This window comes from Colias philodice, chromosome 14 (assembly GCF_061535455.1).
Source record: "Colias philodice isolate Cphi_HAF_F1 chromosome 14, ilColPhil1 Martin Lab GWU primary, whole genome shotgun sequence".
Taxonomy (NCBI): Eukaryota; Metazoa; Arthropoda; class Insecta; order Lepidoptera; family Pieridae; genus Colias; species Colias philodice.
In genome coordinates this window covers 595655-616487 of record NC_143099.1, presented here as the reverse complement: position 1 = coordinate 616487, position 20833 = coordinate 595655, and the positions used below count along the sequence as shown (strand labels likewise).

The window sequence follows — 20833 nt, the reverse complement described above, 5'->3', positions numbered from 1 at the left end:
TCCAAACGACAGAAACAACTTTTTTCACTATTTTTATAACAATCGGCCATATTACATTTATTTAAAACTTTAGACACTATACAATAAGCCATATTCTTTCAATTTACTATACTGAAAATACAATTGGATCATTAATATCGTACATTCGTGCACCTGTTGATACACTATCAGTGTATCAGTGATTCAGTGATAATACAACGAGCGATAAACATTCGCAATGCTGACATGGTGAGGATCGGGCGTAAGAGAAAAGTTAGTAAATAATAATATAAATAAAAATGTAGTTACAGTATAAAAATATTAAATGTTCGTCAGCTCCTGGACTAGGATACGTGTGTGTGTATTTTGTGCTGAAATATAGAGGTTTAAAATGAGATCTATTTCAGTTTCGTGTGAAAGTGAAGAAAGAAGAGTATAGCTGAACAAAATATTGAATAAATTGTAACATATCAAAATTTTGTGTGATTTTAAAATGTGACATACACACAGAATTGATACATGTGGTCATTTTTTTACAAATGAACGGTAGTTTAGATTTATAAATAAAGTAGTTTGAGTGATATTTCAGTCGATCGATGATTAGCCCCATATTTTATTATGTCTTATTTAATTATTTTACATTTTATTTCATTGCATACAAAATAATAACTTAATAAAAATGTCTCGTTTCTTTCCCCACATAGACTGGTTTTCTTAGGACTTAAAGTGTGACTAACGTGTTACTGTTAAGTTAAGTTAGTTAGTAAGAAGGCGACATACAAAAAATATGCCTTTTTAAACATTTCCAAACTAACTTTCAAGTGTACATTATTTATTAGTAAACTTAAAAAATTTACTTTCATATTCTAATATGAAAGTAAATTTTTAAAGAACTGCATGATCAATCGGTTATTAAATCAGTAATAGCTCAATCGGTTAACGTCTGTTATACTAGCCAATCGCTTGATGAACAAACACAAAGAATAACTACTGAAATCCAAACAAAAAAGATGCATTATTTTGAAATGTTCTCCGAAACTTTGTCAGTTATTCTTTTCAAAGTTTATTGAAGTGTGCATTAGGCGCGTTTAGAGCGAAATTTCAAGGTCGCGGCAATACCGTCACGTTACGGAGTGAGGCGACGATTTTTTATATCTTTGAATCTTCCCAAAGACGTTTCACTTGTGGTCACACACACGCTCTATTCGTTTCAAAGTTTAAGTAAGTAAAAACTATCGGTTTCCAGGAGGCGGTCGATTCGTCCATGGAAGTAGGAGGAATCGACTCGCGCGTCAGGGACCTGAGAGAGCTGTCCCCTCCATTGTGTAAGTATTTATTATTAATACGCCCCGCCCCGGCTTCGCCCGTGGTACATATTTCGCAATAAAAGGTAGCTTATGTTCTTTCTCAGGGTCTAAAGATTATCTGTACCAAATTTCATCAAAATAGGTCCAGTAGTTTATGCGTGAAAACCATACATACATACGTAATTACATAACTTTCCTCTTTATAATATTATAGTAGGGGAGCCCAGGATGCTTAATGTGGATTTACTCGAGCGTCACGGGAACCTATTAGAATTGGTAGATTAGACCATAGCGAGAAAAAAAGGTCCTATAATGTTTTCACTTTTAGCGGTGGGGAAGGGTTTTTTGATTTTTTTTAATTTAAAAAAGAAAAAAATTGGCTTGGAAATACTCAAGCGCGTTAGATATTGATATTTTGCATGCTCCAGGACGTCACTGAAAAAAAGTATACGTTAATCTGACGATTTAAGTGGCGATTTAATCGCTATGAAGAAAGGGTAAAAAATTAAAGTAATATTATTCGAGCGCGTCAGATTAATATATGGGGGGGTTAATTACAATATAAGAAGTCCCCATTTCGCTAATCTGACGATTCGAGCTCAACCTTAGGGAATTATGGATTATTCAAATTTTCCAGCGGGGCCCCTGAGCGCACCCACCAACCATAACTGCTCATATTGACTAGAGGTACTAATGAATAGCTAAGGTACCGTAACCGTCCCTTATAGTAATCTGACGCGCTCGAGTAAATCCCAAAATCCCCCTCTTGGCCTCCCCTACTATTAGTATAGATATTTATTTAATTACTAGCTGCGCCATGCGGTTACACCCGCGGCTTAAATCGAGTATTCCTATATATCATAAAGAGGAAAGATTTGATTGTTTGTTGTTTGAATTGAATATGCTCCGAAACTACTGGTAGATACGATTAAAAAAATATTTTACCATTAGAATCCTACATTATCACAGTCGAACATATTGTATGTGAAACTAACTTTAATTAACGCACTAGCTATACCCCACGGTTTTACCCGCGTTGCTCCGCACCTGTTGGTCTTAGCGTCATGATATATAGCCTTCTTCGATAAATGGGCTATTTAACACCGAAATAATTTTTCAAATCGGACCAATAGTTCCTCAGATTAGCGCGTTCATACAAACAAACTCTTCAGCTTTATATTATTTTTATAGATTTAATTTCCACATTTCCGCCCGCGTTTTTTCAAAGAAAAACCGTCATTGTCACCGTTACTGTGGGATTTCCGGGATAAAAAGTAACCTACGTCTTATTCCGTGTTCAGCTACCTACATACCAAATTTCATTGTAATCGGTTCCGTAGTATTTGCGTGATAGAGTAACAAACATCCTTACAAATTTTCGCGTTTATTATGTTAGTAGGATGTAAAAATATCTATGTATGGCCCGCTATTTCACTCGTATACAAAGGCAAAGTAAAAATTTCATGCTCTTTGATCCTGGGTCTACAAATATTTTTAAATATCATGCAATGTGGTTTACAACCTATCACATTAATAATTTTATATTTTAATGTTTTAACATTGTCCAGTCTTACTATTACTATATGTATAGGGCAATTCTTTAAAAAGATAATTCCAGTGAACATTACTTGGAATTTAGCCACAAAGAAAGCTTTTACGATACAAAATATGCAATGTAACAATGTAAAAAATATTCTCTTTGAAAAAGTAGTTATCAGTAATTTATTATAGTGTTCGTGTTTATAATATCTGAGTGAAACTTCATTCATTCATTAAATTGATAATTATTTGAATAAATATCTCGTTATACTTTTTCATAATTCCAAAGCTCTCAAGTAAAAACAAAAGTAAAGTGAATTTGTTAAGAGCAAATGTTAAAAATGTGCTCAAAAATATTAAAAGAAAGCTTAGAAGACATTTTTATAGCTATCGACAATTTAGTTGTTGGATTAAGGCCTACAGGAATTGTGGAAGGTGTTCCAGTGATCAATAATTATAATTCTATGGGTATACTTTTGTCATTTTTCATCCTCACAGTTCCCTATTTATGAAAAATAGATAATTAAGTAATTACTAATTCAAGACTGTTTAACTGATTTTAAACGCGATTTATTAATGAGCCCCGCGGTTTCACCCGCATTGCTCCGCTCCTGTTGGTCTTAGCGTGATGACATATAGCCTTCCTCGATAAATGGGCTATCTAACACCGAAACAATTTTTCAAATCGTACCTGTAGTTCCTGAGACTAGTGCGTTCAAACAAACAAACAAACTTTTTCAGCTTTATAATATTAGTATAGTACATCTATACAAATATTATAAAGAGGAAAGGTTTGATTTTTTGTTTGTTTGTTTGTTTGTATGAATTGAATAGGCTCCGAAACTACTTGGCAGATTTGAAAAATTCTTTCACTGTTGGAAAGCTACATCATTTCTGAGTGACATAGGCTATATTTCATTTTCAAAAAAAATAGGTATCCTTACTAAAATTACGATAACGTAATCCAAGGTGTGAAAAAAATATCAAAAAACTACCTTACATCGCGTGCGCTGCGAAAACTATTGATGATAGAACAAAATGATATACTACATTTTTTTTAGAACACACCATTATCTACAAAAAATCAGCGGCAGCATATCTCTAACTATTACAGTCATGTCACAATAAGCGTTTTTTTATTGAAAAAAAGAAATTAAAATACCACCGCTACAAAAAGCTCTTTATTTGTACCTTGGTATTAACCCTTATCAAAATAAACGATGTATTATTTAAGACTGCTTCAATATCTTTATATTACTTTTTGAATTATTCGATTCTGACAATCCAATCAAAAGATATCACGAGTTAAAAAAAAATTAAAAAATAAACTGTATTCGGCTAGCTATGCGTTGTAAGCGTCACTCGGGCAGGGGTACGGGAGGGGGGTTAAGATCACGAAATAAACTTGCCGCGCGGCTTACTCGCGCGGTCGGCTCCCTACGTGATGGACGTGTGCGGAATTTACGCTTGATAATAATTCGTTTAGTAAAATTAACAAATCTAAATGTAATGTTTAATGCCCGTGCGAAGCCGGGACGGGCCGCTAGTATATAATATAAGGAACTGCCGTTTCGAACACTTTATAGCGAGCGTCGTCACGTGGACACTGTAAAGTGTGAAATAAATAAAACCGTTAAAAAATCTTATATTCTTACTAGCGGTCCGCCCCGGCTTCGCCCGTGGTACCTACATGTTAAAACTATCCTATCTCTCAAGTTGGATTGAACTGCACGTGGTGTGCGAATTTTATTATAATCGGTTAAGTGGTTTAGGAGTCCATTCAGGACAAACATTGTGACACAATGCTCGCATAAGATCAAACAAGAAGAGATGATGTTAATAAATTGTGTGACGTTGTTCAAGTGACGAACGGCGATGACGGCGACGCGCTGCCCACCGACATGTCTGACACCAGTGAGAGTGAACCCGACCGGAACAGGTATACACACACATACACACAAAATTTATACACGTATGAAGAGACACGCATAAATTAACCCCTAAAAACGGGAACACGAAAATATATGGACGAATACACACACATGAACCCACAAACGTGCGCCTATAAATATATTTTTGATATAAATAATAGAAATGGCCACCACAGGCCGCCAAAATTCGAGCTGTGCTTAATGAGAGACCCTCTATAAGCAGACATACCTGAATATTGGTATATTAAGTCGCCAAATATATACGTGCATATGCACACGAGCCTTCACAGACACATATTTACTACACACACACACACACACATACGTGCACGCACACGTTTCCCCAATCGCGCACAAACAACGATCCTGTCAAATATATACGCACGCACACGCACGCACGCACGTTAAGGCCGGTTGCAGAGCTTGACCGACCATCAGTGCGTACGTCAGTCGCGCTTGTCATATGTATGGAAATTCATAAAACCGTTCATAGCTAGACCGACCATACGCACGCGTATTGTCATACGTATTAGTGTCATAGTCATATACATTGTTGATGCGTATCGTCAGGACCGATGGTACGCACTGACGGTCGGTGAAGCTCTGCAACCGGCCTAACATACACATACGCACACGCTCACACAATAATACTCGCGAATACACGCCGCATTGTTCAACCTTTACAATCCAATTGCTTTTACACTTTCAATAGAAATAGCAAGTCAAGTACCTACAATTTTTAGAATATTATTTAATAAAATCCTTAAAATTTTCATCACCAGCGGTGAAGAACACAAGTGCACATCACCGCACACGGGCAAGGTGTTGCTCAAGGAGGTGTTCCCGTTCAACATCGACCAGCTGTTCACCATGATCTTCACCAACTCCCAGCTTAACTTGGAACTGCTGGCCGTCAGGGGGGCTACTGATTATGTGCAGGTAGGGGGTTCGATTTACTTTCCTACTACATTAGTTGTACTGGTACATATTGAAGTGAAAACTTCTTTAGCTGCGTTGAGCACTTTTTCTGTAATGGGTATAAAATCTTAAACTCGCGTCAGGACACGTGACCTGATCGAAAAAGCGTAAGACGGATACCATTCCAAAATATCAAACATGCTCAACGTTAATAATCAAGTTTTCACTTCTGCCGGCACTCCCCCAGTGCAACCCGTCTTTTTTTTTGTCAGCTTCACGTCTTGATTGTATAGAAATGTATCGTATTTTTTCGAATAAGTTAGAAAAAAGTCTATTGTTAATAATAATTTATAATCTTCACTTTTAAAACAAACGAGACTGTGACGGAATTATTTTTCTTTTACGATGAAAGATATATGGTAGATATCCTTTATGTTAAAAATTCTGTTGCTTGAAACATACCTTGAAAGCAAAATAAATATACATATAGAATGTCGTAATTATTATACATATACACTGTACTTTTTCGTTATTATTGAAGTAAAACTTCTTTATCGGGGTTGGAAAAAAATTTAGTGTAACATTTTTCCGTTACGCGCCATCTTTTTCTTATCCCTACCACGCGTGATTCGACGTATTTCTGTAAAGTTGCATACAGTAAATTATTTTTTGAAAAAATAAGGTCATAAAGAAGCTTTAAAGAAGTTTCAGTTCTTACGTGTGTACCTACACTATTACACGCGCGCATTTTTTTATTTTTATTTGTTATTCCAGTCACCATGGCAACCGGCGGGCGGAGTCAAGTGCCGGCAAGTGAGCTACACGCTGGGACTCACTTCGGGCCCTATAGGGCCTAAGGAAGTGCACGTTAATGAAACCCAGGTGCGTACACTACACTATAGTGCACTGACACTTTATTATTGTGCGCACTACACTCTACTGCACTTTCCTTTTTGCTTTAAAAATGTTGGGAAATATTTCTGTACTTATAACTCGTATTTAAAGAGACGTTTTAACAAATAATGATTTGTGTTGTTATTAGTACACTACACTTTAGTGCACAACACACTTTACCACATTTTTTTTATTTTGGCAAATCTGCCTGTAAAATTATTTTTTGTTGTTACTCCAATAAACGAGTAATAAATTACCATTAATGATGAATTTGGCTTGCATTATTATTATTTTTTTGTTAGCTATTGCACGCCTCATAAGCGAAGCGTTGAGGTGGGTACTACTGTCACTTCGCGCAAAACATCTGATTTTTCAAACTTAAAATGTCTTTATGTATCATACATTGCACTTGTAAGATAATACATACACACACATATTAAGAAAAAACACTATTTTTAACGTTCATGATATTTTTGATGTCATTTTTGTTATTTAAACTAGTTAAAAAACAGTTTAAAAAAGTTCTGTCTTGGACGTCCGTGTGTCTGTATGTGCGGATCCTTTTTCTTGTTAACACGATAGCGACCGAAATACTTTACTAATCGAGTCTTTTTTTTTCTCTTACGCTTGAGTATGCTCAGGAATAGAACCCTTTCATTTTTCAGGGTCTGATTCGATGTGGTTTAATTGTTATTAAATAAACAAAAATAATAATTAATAAATATTTATTAAAAAAAAATTATGAGGCGTGCACTTTTGGATTTTCCAAATTATTTAAATTATGAATTTACAGTATGAATTTACAACTATGACGTAACCCATATAACGCTCAGTTTATCCTATTCTTTATTGAACAGCACAATATAAATTTATAAAGAATAGAAAAAATTCGATCACTCAGCGGGACTCGAACCCGCATCCTTTCGCGCCATTCCGTGACGGATGCCTGACCAACTCAGCCACTCGTGACCCGCCAGAGCGATCGAATTTATTCTATTCTTTCAGTTTTATGTGTCTAAGGGACACACCGCGCGCCATCTATTGAGATGATTAACAACCATCTCAACTAATATGAAACACTTTTCAGTTTTTTTCTATTCTTTATAAATTTATATTTATAAAGCATTTGAATGCCATAAAACCAAAAATATCAATTTCATCACAATATATCAAATTTTATCTTTCCCCACCACAGACAATGAACAAATGTTCCAAACCCGGCTACCTCTACTCTATAAACATCTCAAGTGAGAACTCGGGCATCCCCTACGCGGACTATTTCAGTGTCGAAGCGCATTATTGCTTCGAGCGAGTCCACGATACGAACACAAGGCTTACTATATACGGATGGGTTAATTATAAGAAGAGCATGTGGCCTATGGTTAAAGGTACGGATTTTGAATTTTTTTTTTAGTTGATTTTTTCGATTTTGCAATTTTGTAAAAAAAAATTTTGTAGTATTTTTTTAGATTTTTTGGGATTTTTTTTGTTACGTGGTTGTAAGCGTCCCTCGCAATAATTCGTTATGTTTATGGTCTTTCGCAAGTTTCAAATCATTCATAAAAGTTAAAAGCCAAAAGGTGACACGACTTTTTGCAATTGTATCAAAAAAATCACAACAAAAAATGTCGTAAAAAGATAAATTGGTAATTATGTATAATGTTTTTACTTTTACTAATATCGGTCTTTATAAGATGACCACGACACTAAACATCTTCAACGCTTATAGGCTTGCTTAATATGGTCGATTCTGTATATATTAGGTAAGTCTATAAGCCACAAGGGGCTGTCCATTAATCACGTGAGGCTCTAAATAGGGGGGGGGAGTTGTCCATAAAAAATCACGAAATATCACAAGGGGGGGGAGGGGTAAAGTAATACATCACGTGTACTTATTAACGTTTATTATAGTAACTTAACTATACTTACTAGATTTTTTTATAAATAAAAAAATAGATTCTTTGCAGGTACAAAAAAATACGCGTGATATAGGGGGGAGGGGTAGTCTTAAACCTCACCACGTATCACCAAGGGAGAGTGGGGGTCTAAAAATGCCAAAAAAACATCACGTGATTAATGGATGGCCCCTAAGCCAAAAAAGGATAAAAAAAAGACTGGTTGCACTCCGGGAGTGCCGGCAGAAGTGAAAACTTGATTATTAACGTTGAGAATGTTTGATATCCATCCGTCTTACGCTTTTTCGATCAGGTCACGTGTCCTGACGCGAGTTTAAGATTTATACCCATTACAGAAAAAGTGCTCAACGCCGCTAAAAAAGTTTTCACTTCAAAATATTAGGCAAGTCTATTAGCACCATAAGCCATAAGTAGTAAAACAGTTAAAAATTGCAGCATTCCTGGAAAAGAACACGATAAGCGGCATGGAGGAGTTCAGCCGTTTGCTAGAGAGCCAGTTGCGTGCTCAGCTCGCGCCCGCCGCGCCCGCCGCTCGTGCGAGACGGCGGCGCAGGCATGACGGTATGCACATACATACACACACAATACGTTACAGTACATACAATGCATGAACATAAACGTGATGGAACACAAACACACATATATTTTGGTACACACATACATATGTTGGTACACCCATACGCGTATAATTTAACAATAAAATTATATTTTAAAAGTAAATCAATTGATGAACTTAATTAATTATTTTAATTATCAATTAACTAGCTTTCCGCCCGCGGCTTCGCCCGCTTTGTCTAAAACCCAATAAATTATATACTAAAACCTTCCTCTTGAATCACTCTATCTATAAAAAAAAAATTGTGTCAAAATCCGTTGCGTAGTTTTAAAGATTTAAGCATACAAAAGGACATAGGGACAGAGAAAGCGACTTTGTTTTATACTATGTAGTGATACATGAGTTGGAATACAGACACACATATGCTGGTACACGCATACATATACAGGATGGAAATGTTTGATGGGCCCTGGAGTGAAAGTACTTGAAATACTGAAGATAGCGAATTTTGCGGAAAGGAAACATTCCCTTATTTTTAAAAAGAAATAGAACTGCATTCAAAGATTTTCGAAAATTTACTTGCTTCGTCCGAGAATCGAACTAACTAAATAGGAAAAAAATTGAAATATATTGTACGCACACTATACTGGTACATACACTGACACACTAACTTTGACACTTAGACGATATGTACATACCCGTTACACGTACTTACAAAAACAAATACGCTGACAGACTGACACACTACTGTGTTAACACGTGAACTTGTAAGTTGCTGTCAACCACTTGTAATTAATGTATGTACTTTATTTTGATATTTTTGTGTTTACTTTATACGCCGCATCCAGTAAAGTGTGAGGAAATATACGGTAATTTATTTTTATGTCATATTATTTAACTATAGATCATTATAAAGCCGTCAATACATATTGAATCGTTTGCAATGTACAGTGATAATTTTAATTTAATCATTGACATATGCTTTGTAAACTCTGCCTAATGCAGGTGTAGGCAGAGTTTTGCTTCGGACAGTTTTTGAATACTATTGTGAGTCAAGTTTTTTATACTTTAATGTTTATAAATATATTTTCACAGTATCACCACCACTCTGCCCCGCGCCGGTAGCAGTCACACCACCGACCACGAGTCGAACGCCAAGATGGCTGCTAATATCATTGTTGCTACTGTTGCTACTCAATGCGCTACTGTATACGCAATTGTACTACTATAAGACGGAGATTGATATGGAGGAACTGCATTCGAAGTGAGTAGTGTGTGTGTGTGTGTAGTTGTGATGAAAGTAAAGAAATAAAAAAAAGACGTGTGTCACTCGGGGACTGCCGCGGTAAAGCAAGCTATGCCTTCAAGCCACACCTCCGCGCCCGTCGGAGTGGGGAGCGTGAGGTTTTCCGTTATTAAATTTCTGGATTCGGTCCCCGCGCTCAAGGCCCGCGATAGAAGCTATGCAATAGCTTAATAATCTTTATTTGAATTCATACATTACTTTGTCACATTAGATTGGGGTACAGAGTAAATAAGATTTTGAGTATTGTGTCGCCAATTTAGAATGAAACTTTGTGATTAATTTAAATTAACAGGTTCGATTATCTTTTTTTAATTTAGTTTGCTTATTTTGAGAGTAAAAATGGCAGATTTAATTTCTAATTTACAAATCCAATTGCGGTCTTGTGTGCTGCTTGTGTAAAGATTTTATGTTTATTTGTTTGTTTAAGAGCGGCCGTACACGGCCTGCTCGAGCAGTCAACGGCTGAGCGGCGTACACGGACTGCTCGAGCGGTCGGTCGTTGACTGCTCGAGCTGTCGCTACAAACTGCTTAGTTAACGGCTCGAGCAGGCCGTGTACGGCAGGGAATGAATGTCTATAGTTCATCGCGCGGTCGCAGCTTCGAGCCGTCGGTCTCAACTGCTTGAAGCGGTCCGTGTACAGCCACCTTAAGTGTCATCAGGGATTGAATTTATATTTTTGGTTTTTATGGCATTCAAATGCTTTATAAATATAAATTTATAAAGAATAGAAAAAATTCGATCACGAGGCGGGACTCGAACCCGACTCGACTCCTAAATTCAACAAAAAAGGTCGTGTTCCATCGTTACAATATTGTATTCACTGAAAAGTGCTTCATATTGGTTGAGATGGTTGTTAATCATCTCAATAGATGGCGCGCAGTGTGTCCCTTAGACACATAAAACTGAAAGATTAGAATAAATTCGATTGCTCTGGCGGGTCACGAGTGGCTGAGTTGGTCAGGCATCCGCCCCGGAATGGCGCGAAAGGATGCGGGTTCGAGTCCCGCCTCGTGATCGAATTTTTTCTATTCTTTATAAATTTATGTCATCAGGGATGTTTGCAGAAACTCGTATAGACTGTTTTTACGCTACAATGCGAAAGAAATGCACATCCTGGTGCGCCGTGTGCGGGACAGCCCCAATGTATTTATTAAATATTCCTGTATATCATTTATGCGTTTATTATATATTATCCATTTATTAAATATGCGCTGTATAGTGAGTCGGCTCGGCTGCTGGTATGTAAACCACTGCTGCAGACTGTCTGCTTTATTGATAGCTTTGTAGCGGTGGAGTGCATTTCTAGCAGTCATAATAAATTGTATTTTTACTAACATAATTTTTAAGTTATTAATTGTTACTAACAAAATGAGTCCCGGTTACTTGAATAAATGAATTGAAGTGAAACTTCTTTATCGGGGTTGGACAAAAATTTAGTGTAACATTTTTGCGTTACGGCGTACGCGTGACATTTTTGTGTTACACCGTACTCGTGACATTTTTGCGTTACACCGTACTCGTGACATTTTTGCGTTACGCCGTACTCGTGACATTTTTGCGTTACGCGCCAACTTTTTCTTCCCTACCACGCATTAACTTTATTTAACCAATTTCTGTAAAGTTGCATATAGTAAATTATTTTTTGAAAAATAATTATAAAGAAGTTTCACTTCTTACGTGTGTACTAGTGTACACGCACAAATTTTTGAAGTGAAAACTTCTTTAGCGGCGTTGAGCACTTTTTCTGTAATGGGTATAAAGTCTTAAACTCGCGTCAGGACACGTGACCTGATTGAAAAAGCGTAAGACGGATACCATTCCAAAATATCAAACATGTTCAACGTTAATAATCAAGTTTTCACTTCTGCCGGCACTCCCCCAGTGCAACCCGTCTTTTTTTATTATTAAGTGTAACCATATATTTGTCTGCTAGGCTGAGCGGCGCGCGGTCGGCAGCGGCGGCGGAGTGGTCGGCGCAGCTCGCGCGGCACACGCAGCGCCAGCGCCGCCAGCTGCTCGCCTGGCGACACGCGCTCGCCGGTACCGTGGCGCACCTCGCGCAGGTGACGTAGCGCCAGCTGCCCCACCGGCTACCCCACCAGCTGCACTATCTGCCCCAACGTCTGCCCCACCAGTTGCCCCAACATCTGCCCCAACGTCTGCCCCACCAGTTGCCCCAACATCTGCCCCAACGTCTGCCCCACCAGTTGCCCCAACATCTGCCCCACCGGCTGCCCCAGCATCTGCCCCACCGGCTGCCCCAGCATCTGCCCCACCGGCTGCCCCAGCATCTGCCCCACCGGCTGCCCCAACATCTGCCCCACCAGCTGCCCCAGTGTTCGGCGCAGCTCATGCGGCACACGCTGCATTTGTTACTTGACAACAATTGTTTACACAGAATTTACACTATATAACACAGATACAGTCATTTCTCTCGGCATGCCACGTCCACACTGACCGGGCAACATTTAATTCGCAAAGCTGCTCTGGTAAAGTTTTAATAAGTGTGCACATTATTTTTTTTTTCTAAGCTTAAAATATCTACGTCTACGTCTTCATCGAACAATAAACAAAGCTCGCAATAACGCTCAAAAATTGTCTTTAGTAAAACTCTGCCGACGCGTCTATTGGGCAGACTTTTCGAAAGAGCACGAACGTCTTCTGATGATGCATAAGTAAATTGTTTACAAATTTTATTTATAATAAAATAATTTCCTTTACAGACGGAACAAGCGCTGGCCAAATTATTAGAGACTATAAAACCGGTTCTGGAAAAATCGGAAAATGAGGAACAACACGGCGAGCTCTGAGCGGCGTTCAGTGTTTCATATTGTCAATTTAACTTTCAACGTTTGTTGGAGTGTGGTGAAGTGATCAATGGTATTTTTACTTCAAAAACAAGATAATTTTCATATGTTTACTGTTAATTTGTTTGTTTGAGACTGTACATTATATAAATAAGTAATATAATACTATTGGACGTAAATCTAAAAAAAACGTTATTCATGATAAGATTTATCACTGTTTAAAATTATCGGACTGTTTAAAATTACCGTAAAATCTTGTAATAAATATTTAAATATCAAAATATAAGATTTCATTGGTCTAGCAACACCACACAAAATTAAAAAAAAATTACGCACATAAATTTGTTGAAAATTTATAATTACGTGTCAAATTTAAATATTCATTATTATTACGTACCAATTGGCACTTGATGTTGGAAATTGTAATCGTTTTAGATTAAACACGTTATCTACCAAAAAAAATTGGTTGTCTGTAAAGTCGGTTTACTGACGATAGTTGAACGTGACAACGTCCGATGGTGCTTCTTTGTCGCTCGTTCCGCGCTCTCGCTTGCACTTCAAGCCTTACATGGAACGCCTCAGAGCGAGGTAACGCCGCATGATTCATGTTTTTTCGTGCGTGCAGCCGGCTCTATCGAATTATAAGACGTTGTCACGTCAAAAATCACGTGTGTCACTCGAGGACTGCCGCGGTTGCGCTATTGCATAGCATCGCATCGCCGTGCCGGTTGGAGTTGGGGGTGTTAGGTTTTTTCGTTACGGAATTTTTACATTCGGTCGCCGCGCTCAAGGCCCGCGATAGAAGCTATGCAATAGCTTAATAAAAATTGTATGCATGTTTCATAGTTGTAACTGGCAAGAAACTGCAAATTAACGTTAGTATTTCATTTCGAGAGAAAGAAATTGTAAATAATAGAATAGTTCTAACAAAATAACGTACGTTGCTTTAGTTTGGAAGTTACAAATGTTGAAAAATAATATTATAATTCTTTTTTTTTCGTCGTCTTAGATAATTATGGCAATATATTTAATTTTAAATATTGAGACCTCTTTTATAATTTTTATAGTATTTGATTTATTTCAACGCAAATAGATTTAAGAAAGTATTCATATTATTGTACCAAAAATAAAAATCTTGTTGGAATTTAACGCCAATTCTTAAAATACAAAATTCTTTAGTTGGATAAAAAAGTGTGGTTTGGGTGATATTTTCGAGTGTCGTCAGTCGTGTGGAGAAATTAAAACTTAATAAGGCCAGAAATACTTATATATTTTCATGTTTTAAATTTTATTTTTGATTTAATTCGATTTTACAAAGTTTATTCAAACAATTGATTTAGGAATACATATTCCGTGAAAATAATAATAAACATAATATGATTAATTTGTGAAATTTAGTAGATAATGTTCGTGGAATAAAATATATACTTTAAAAGGTTTCATAAAGCAGGTCTGTATGTGTATATTAGATTTCAAATTGACTTTAAAATTTTAAAATATTAAAAAATGTTCTTTCTTTAATGTTAATTAAATAAAAGTGAATTAGATAATGTAAATTTACAAAACATGCATCACATTAATATTTTTGTAGAAAATAATATTCTAGACTTGGCATTTCATGTTGAGTCTCACTTCGGCACTTAAAACTTCTTAAACGTCCTAAATAAAAATGTATGTTAATACTTATATATGTATATAGAAAAGTACATAAATATAGGAAAGTAATGTGGCCAAAAAGAAAAATATGTTCTATGGGGACTTTCTAATTTTTTTAATTATCTTTTTTGCAACTGTGTTTAGTTTAAAATTAAAGTTCATCAAAAAATTTCGATTTTTCTTTTGTGAATATTATCTTTAATCGGATTTACTAAATTTCAAATAAAAAACAATAATTTTGAACTGTATAATAACGTTAATGCCAAATCAAATTAGTACTAATCTTTCTTGTGTCTTTTTTATACTTTGTGTATAAATATTTATTTCTGTTGTAATTATGTGTCAATTTAAAATTGAATCGTGGTTTGATGTGATTAAGTTAATTTTTAGTTTTAAGTTAAGCTTTTTATATTTTGAGTAATTTTTTGTGTAAAATGTGTATAAATAATAAATGTTTAAATGCTGGCAACATTTATGTAAAATCGTAGTTGACCTCCGTACCCTTAATATATGTTTTCCTAATAGATTAAATTATGATTAAATGTGTAAATTATAATTGTATTTTCTTGTTATAATCGTGTAGTGGAATATTATTAAAAAAAGAGATGAAAAAAAATATTTCTAAACTCGTTTGTTGTAATAGATCTCCTCTGACGAATTTTGGTGCTGTTAATTTTTAAATTTGTGTGAGCTTGTGTTTCATTGTCTCTGCTTCTATTTTGTCTGTGGAATTGTACTAAAATAATGGATTGGTTGTGGGTTTGTATTACTAGGCATACCTTTTCCTTGTTTTTGGAGTGTTAGTTATTTTACCAAAAACATTGCAGCGTATTGCAATCATAAAGTGTATTTTATTATCTATAAATCTATTTTTAACTGCATTTGCAATTTAAAGAAAATGTCTGTATTTTTCCACTTTTAAGTAGTTGTTGGGACCCTTACAATGCTTAATTAGGTATTTAGAGTGTTCGACGGCATTTTTTATTGCATCTGTCTAATAGGTTAAATTAGAATTTAATGTGGGATCTAAGGGTAATGTTGTTAAATGAAATGAAATAGGGCCATTTATATCCTGTACAAAGAATAATATAATTGTGTAGATGGTATCCGATGTAGCAACATTCCACTGTGGATCTGATAATATCAATGTGCAATATAACCTAATTATAAATATCATGAAAATATATCTACAAAATAGTAATATATCTTCGCAAATAATTCTAAAAAATATCCATCAAGTAGTTGTTAATTAAATTAGAATCAGAAATAGAAATTACCAAAAGGTGAAACCCAACGCTTTAGAGTCCATAGACAATTCCTATTAGTTTGTCGGTCGGTATGGATCTTGCCAAATCTGATGCATATTGAGATTGCACAAAATTCATCCAAGTAATTTTAGCAATAAGATAGACAATTATTATATTCTCAGTATTGAATAAATATTTTATTGAATGTCCTGTGTTTTATTTTATTTTACCCGTCAACCCCTTCCTTTCTCTCTACACTCCATTATAGGTATTATGTTTTATCATGAATCACAGCAATTAGAGCGAGCGCGCACGAGCAACTTTGTCTCCGCAACAATTTTGTCTCCGCAACTATTTTGTCTCTCCAGCCATGGGCTAGTATGAAAGTGCGCGTACGTAGCGACGCAACTCCCGGGAGACTTTTTTGTCCGCGGGTTCGGAGACAAGCCCGCGACGCAACTGTCGCCCTATCTATTGGTTTCAATGCAAGTGCGCGCACGGCGACAAAAATGTTGCCTGTCGGCGGCCGACGGCCAGTTGCCGCGTAACCGGCGTAGCGATAGTACGTATTTATGTCAACGTATTTATTCTCGTACACAGTAGTTTTAACCGATTTCAAAAAAAAGGAGGAGGTTAACAATTCAGCCGGTGTATTTTTTTATGTATGTACACCGATTACTCCGAGGTTTCTGAACCGGTTTACGTGATTCTTTTTTTTTTTGATGCGGCATTCCGCATCAAAAAAAAAAAGACATAACATATAACTCCGTTAAAAACAACCTACTTCAAAAACGGAAAAGTAAAAAATAAAAAAGGTTTGATATTATTCATTACTACATATTATTTAGATGTGTTATTTACTAATAAGGTTTGATGTCGGTGCACGGGCTTAAGGGTGACAAATCAACATCGAGCTATGCTGCGCTGTACTGCGCTGTGCTGTGTTTGGTCAACTCGCTCGTCTAATATTTTAATGAGGATACAAACAACCCATGCTGTGCTGCGCTGTGTGAGGCTACGCTCTGTTTAAAAACGCAGCAGTCTCGAGCGAGGCGCGCTACCCGCCGTGCTGAGCCGCGCTGTGCCGAACTGTGCTATGTTTTTATGGAGCTCGCTGCGTGCCCCTCCATCGCCGCATTAAATTCATTAAAATTCTCCGTATTTTTCACGTATGGTGTGAGGTAACAAGCTACCGTGACTGGACTCTTTTAACGACAAAATAACACATAAAATATCCATATCCGCTTCTTCTTCACTTTCATCTTCATCGGATTCAGCTATGTCGTAATGTTTACGTTTTTTTTGAAAATAGGGTCATATTTGACGAGATAAACGACTACACGAGCTGCTGATTACTTTATACTGAGCTAGATTGTTAACCTTCCTATACTCGCGCCAATTTTTGTAACACCTATACTCACGCACGGTGTCACAGACCGATAGTGTTTACCCCTACACTATATATATTTACTAAGAAAACCGAAAACTATAACAATTTTTTTAAAGTTTAGGATGTACTGAAACAAAATAGTATTGATCATACTTAGTCTTTTAATTATTTTACTGACTTATAGTCTATAACAAATCAGTCCTCGAATTTGAGATGTTTTTCTTAAGTACTAGGGAAAACTAAATTAAAAACAGAACTTCTTTTTCAAAACAAAATAAACTTCTAAGTTATAATAATAAACATATCAAAGCACATATTTATCTATGTTTGGCTTAATTTTGAGCCTTGCCTGTCCATCTTTTCCCAAGTAAAAATCACGGGAACTTCAGATATCTCTTCATTGTCATCGTCTTGCTCGGTGTCGTATGTCTCTTCTTGTACCTCCACGTTGTCTTCCACCTCACTGTCATTTTCGTCTTCATAGCAGAACCAGAACTTGATTCTTCCAGCAACAATCTGATTTGATCATCGTTCATTTTGACATGAAGTATGGCCTAAAAAATTGGTCAAAATATAATTTAGAGCAACATTCATACATATATTTTACTATACATACTTCATAAAGTATTCAAAGTCTTAAAAAATATATAAATGTACAAAATATATAATATTAATACTTACACAAAAAGTTGCACCTATACTCGCGTCGGTCTCATGGACCGATTGGCGCCAAATGCTATGATACGTGAACTTCTGCCGACCACGCGACCTGCACTAAAATGAAGTTAGCCCCAAATCTGGAAACTAGCAAGGAACTCGACTTCACAGGATTTACCTGCATAAAATAATTACGAAAATGTGTTTCGTCGGTCTCACAGACCAACGCGCGAGTATAGGAAGGTTAAAAAACGTAGCTTAAGAAACACAGCATAGCACAGCGCAGCATCGTTTAATTGTTAAAAAAACGTAGCTTAAGAAACACAGCACAGCACAGCGCAGTACAGCGCAGCATAGCTCGATGTTGATTTGTCACCCTAATACTAAGTGCTTAGTGCTTGGCACCAACTTCAAACCTATTTAATAAATAGCACATCTAAATAATATTGTTTTTAATGAAGTTATTTTTATTATTAGTAGTTTTTCTGTCTATAGTAGAACCATTTTAATAGGCATCATAGACAGTTCAACAAAATTCAGCAACGTAATCTAGTAACGACGCCATAGAAAAATATGTTATTTCGTTTTACTTAACTTTTTTCAATTACGATTACATATCTATACTAATATTATATAAAGAGGAAATGTATGTATGGTTTTCAGTTTTCACGCATAAACTACTGAACCGATTACAATGAAATTTAGCACACATATAGAGAGAGGGTAACTTGGATTAACACATAGGATTGGTTTTATCCCAGAAATCCCACGGGAATGGGAACTATGCGGGACAAGAGCACAGACCACAACCGTCTCTTCGAAATCCATGTCGATAAATGCAAAAAATTTTAAAGAAAAAGTTGCGTTGCTGTCGCTTTCGTGTGCGCATCGTTCAAAACTTTGCGAGGAGACAGCGACAGAGACAAAATAGTTGCCGGGCAACTAAGTTGCTCGTGCGCGCTCGCTCTTACACCGATAGTCGATACATCTTAAATCAAATAGGTATCAGGAATAATCAAATCAAATCTATATTTATTAGTTTACTAGCAGTCCGCCCCGGCTTCGCCCGTGGTACATATTTACGTTTTCTCTACGTAATAACCATCCTCGTACTTCAAGGAATATAATAAAAAAAGAATAAAAGAAATCGGTTCAGCCGTTCTCAAGTTATGCGCTTACCAACACATTTTGGGATTCATTTTTATATTAGTTTATAACTACAGAGTACAGTATGCATAAAGTTATGGACTGCCCATTAGGCCCGTCCCAGTGGAATCAACAGACATCTAAACTAAGTAGGTATATAACGCAAACTCCCCAGAAAATTAAACAGAAGTAGGTAAATACACAAAAGCAAAGCGAATATACAAAAGTAAATGTAGTCTTCTACTATATGGATTCTAAAACATAAATAGTACCAGCTTTCAATGAAAATTTCTAATTAAAATTTAGCCAGATTATTTTTAATATAACCAGATGCTTGTTCAGATTGACCCAGGCGAATCTAGCCTACTAAACGCCGGACGTTAATCCTATTATGTAGTAGACAATGAAATTTCGCCGTTACCGCAGTTGGCTGTGCCCATGGGGCGTCTCACCGATAGACCCGCCAGCGCCACCATACTTTATTTTGGAGGGGCAGAATCAAGGCAGCCGGCAGAATGCATGTATCGGTTATTTTTTATAATTTGTTCCTACATTTGCATTGGTATCATGTGATGTAGTATTGAAAATTACTAGCTGCCTCCAGGCCCTCACGCGGTTTCCACCCGCATAAAGGAGTTTTTCATTTAAAATAGATACGCTTTTATTAGCTATACCCGTAGGTACTTTTGTATAGCGAAATAACTCGATGATAATTTAGCTTACAGAATTTTATAATAAATACTTAGTTCAGGACAATTTTCACACACTGCACGATATTATGTTCCCATACAAAGCTTCCGCTTGTGTTGGAAACCAGATGGCTAATAAACATACATATAAATATAAATTTAAATAAATACTTGTATAGATAATTAACACCCAGACACAGAGCAAACATCTATTTTCATCACACAAATGTTTTTCCCGCGTGGGAATCGAACCCACTACATCTGGCTTGGAAGGCAGGGCCACTACCAACCAAGCGCAAGCTAACCGGTCAGTCAGTAATCAAGTTATAAACCGATCCATCGCTATTGGAGTTCATTCATTACAAATAATCTTTTCTCGTAATAATATTATTTTGTGTAGAACAAGTGTAGAATTAAGTAGATATGTGTGTGTGTGTGTGTGTAAAATGTGGCAACAGTGCACGCCCCTCTTCTGCCTGCAGTGCTCGCTTCGCTGCGTAGAGCCACATCGGCATGTAGATTGTAGAGAGCAGTTACTATTTTGTTAATAATTATTGCAGGTCCCCAGCGGGAGTTTCGAATTTTTTTAGAACTTTTCCGTTGGAGGAACTTCGTAAGATATCATTTGATATGATGATAATTTTTCATGTTTTGTATTTTACATGTTTCGCCTATAAGTTTTTTCAATATAATTTATGACATTCTTTTATCGTTGTATTACCTTTTAATACCTACTTATCCACTTTAAATGAAAATGTGTAGGTTTCAGTTAAGCTTGGACACTATTTCACGGCTAGCTAAAACAATTTGGTATATTCAGGGAAATATGTACCTACATAAGAGTAACATAACTGGTTAGTTAGTTAGCTTGCGCTATTCTAATAAAATGATTT

The 20833-nt window shown here is 36.3% G+C and overlaps 1 protein-coding gene across 2 annotated transcripts in view; it reads left to right on the top strand.

The window, feature by feature from the left end:
• The window catches only part of LOC149482614 (protein Aster-B-like), a 48183-nt gene extending 34780 nt beyond the window's left edge, over positions 1-13403 (top strand). For both annotated transcript variants that reach the window (XM_089703417.1, XM_089703415.1), the window contains exons 9-17: positions 1226-1304; positions 4689-4764; positions 5539-5695; positions 6449-6556; positions 7764-7956; positions 8920-9045; positions 10136-10304; positions 12282-12411; positions 13072-13403. In XM_089703417.1, the coding sequence (XP_089559543.1) occupies positions 1226-1304; positions 4689-4764; positions 5539-5695; positions 6449-6556; positions 7764-7956; positions 8920-9045; positions 10136-10304; positions 12282-12411; positions 13072-13158 (1125 nt within the window). In that variant the 3' untranslated portion in view covers positions 13159-13403. The remainder of the gene's footprint in view (positions 1-1225; positions 1305-4688; positions 4765-5538; positions 5696-6448; positions 6557-7763; positions 7957-8919; positions 9046-10135; positions 10305-12281; positions 12412-13071) is intronic.
• The last annotated feature ends 7430 nt before the right edge of the window (positions 13404-20833 follow it).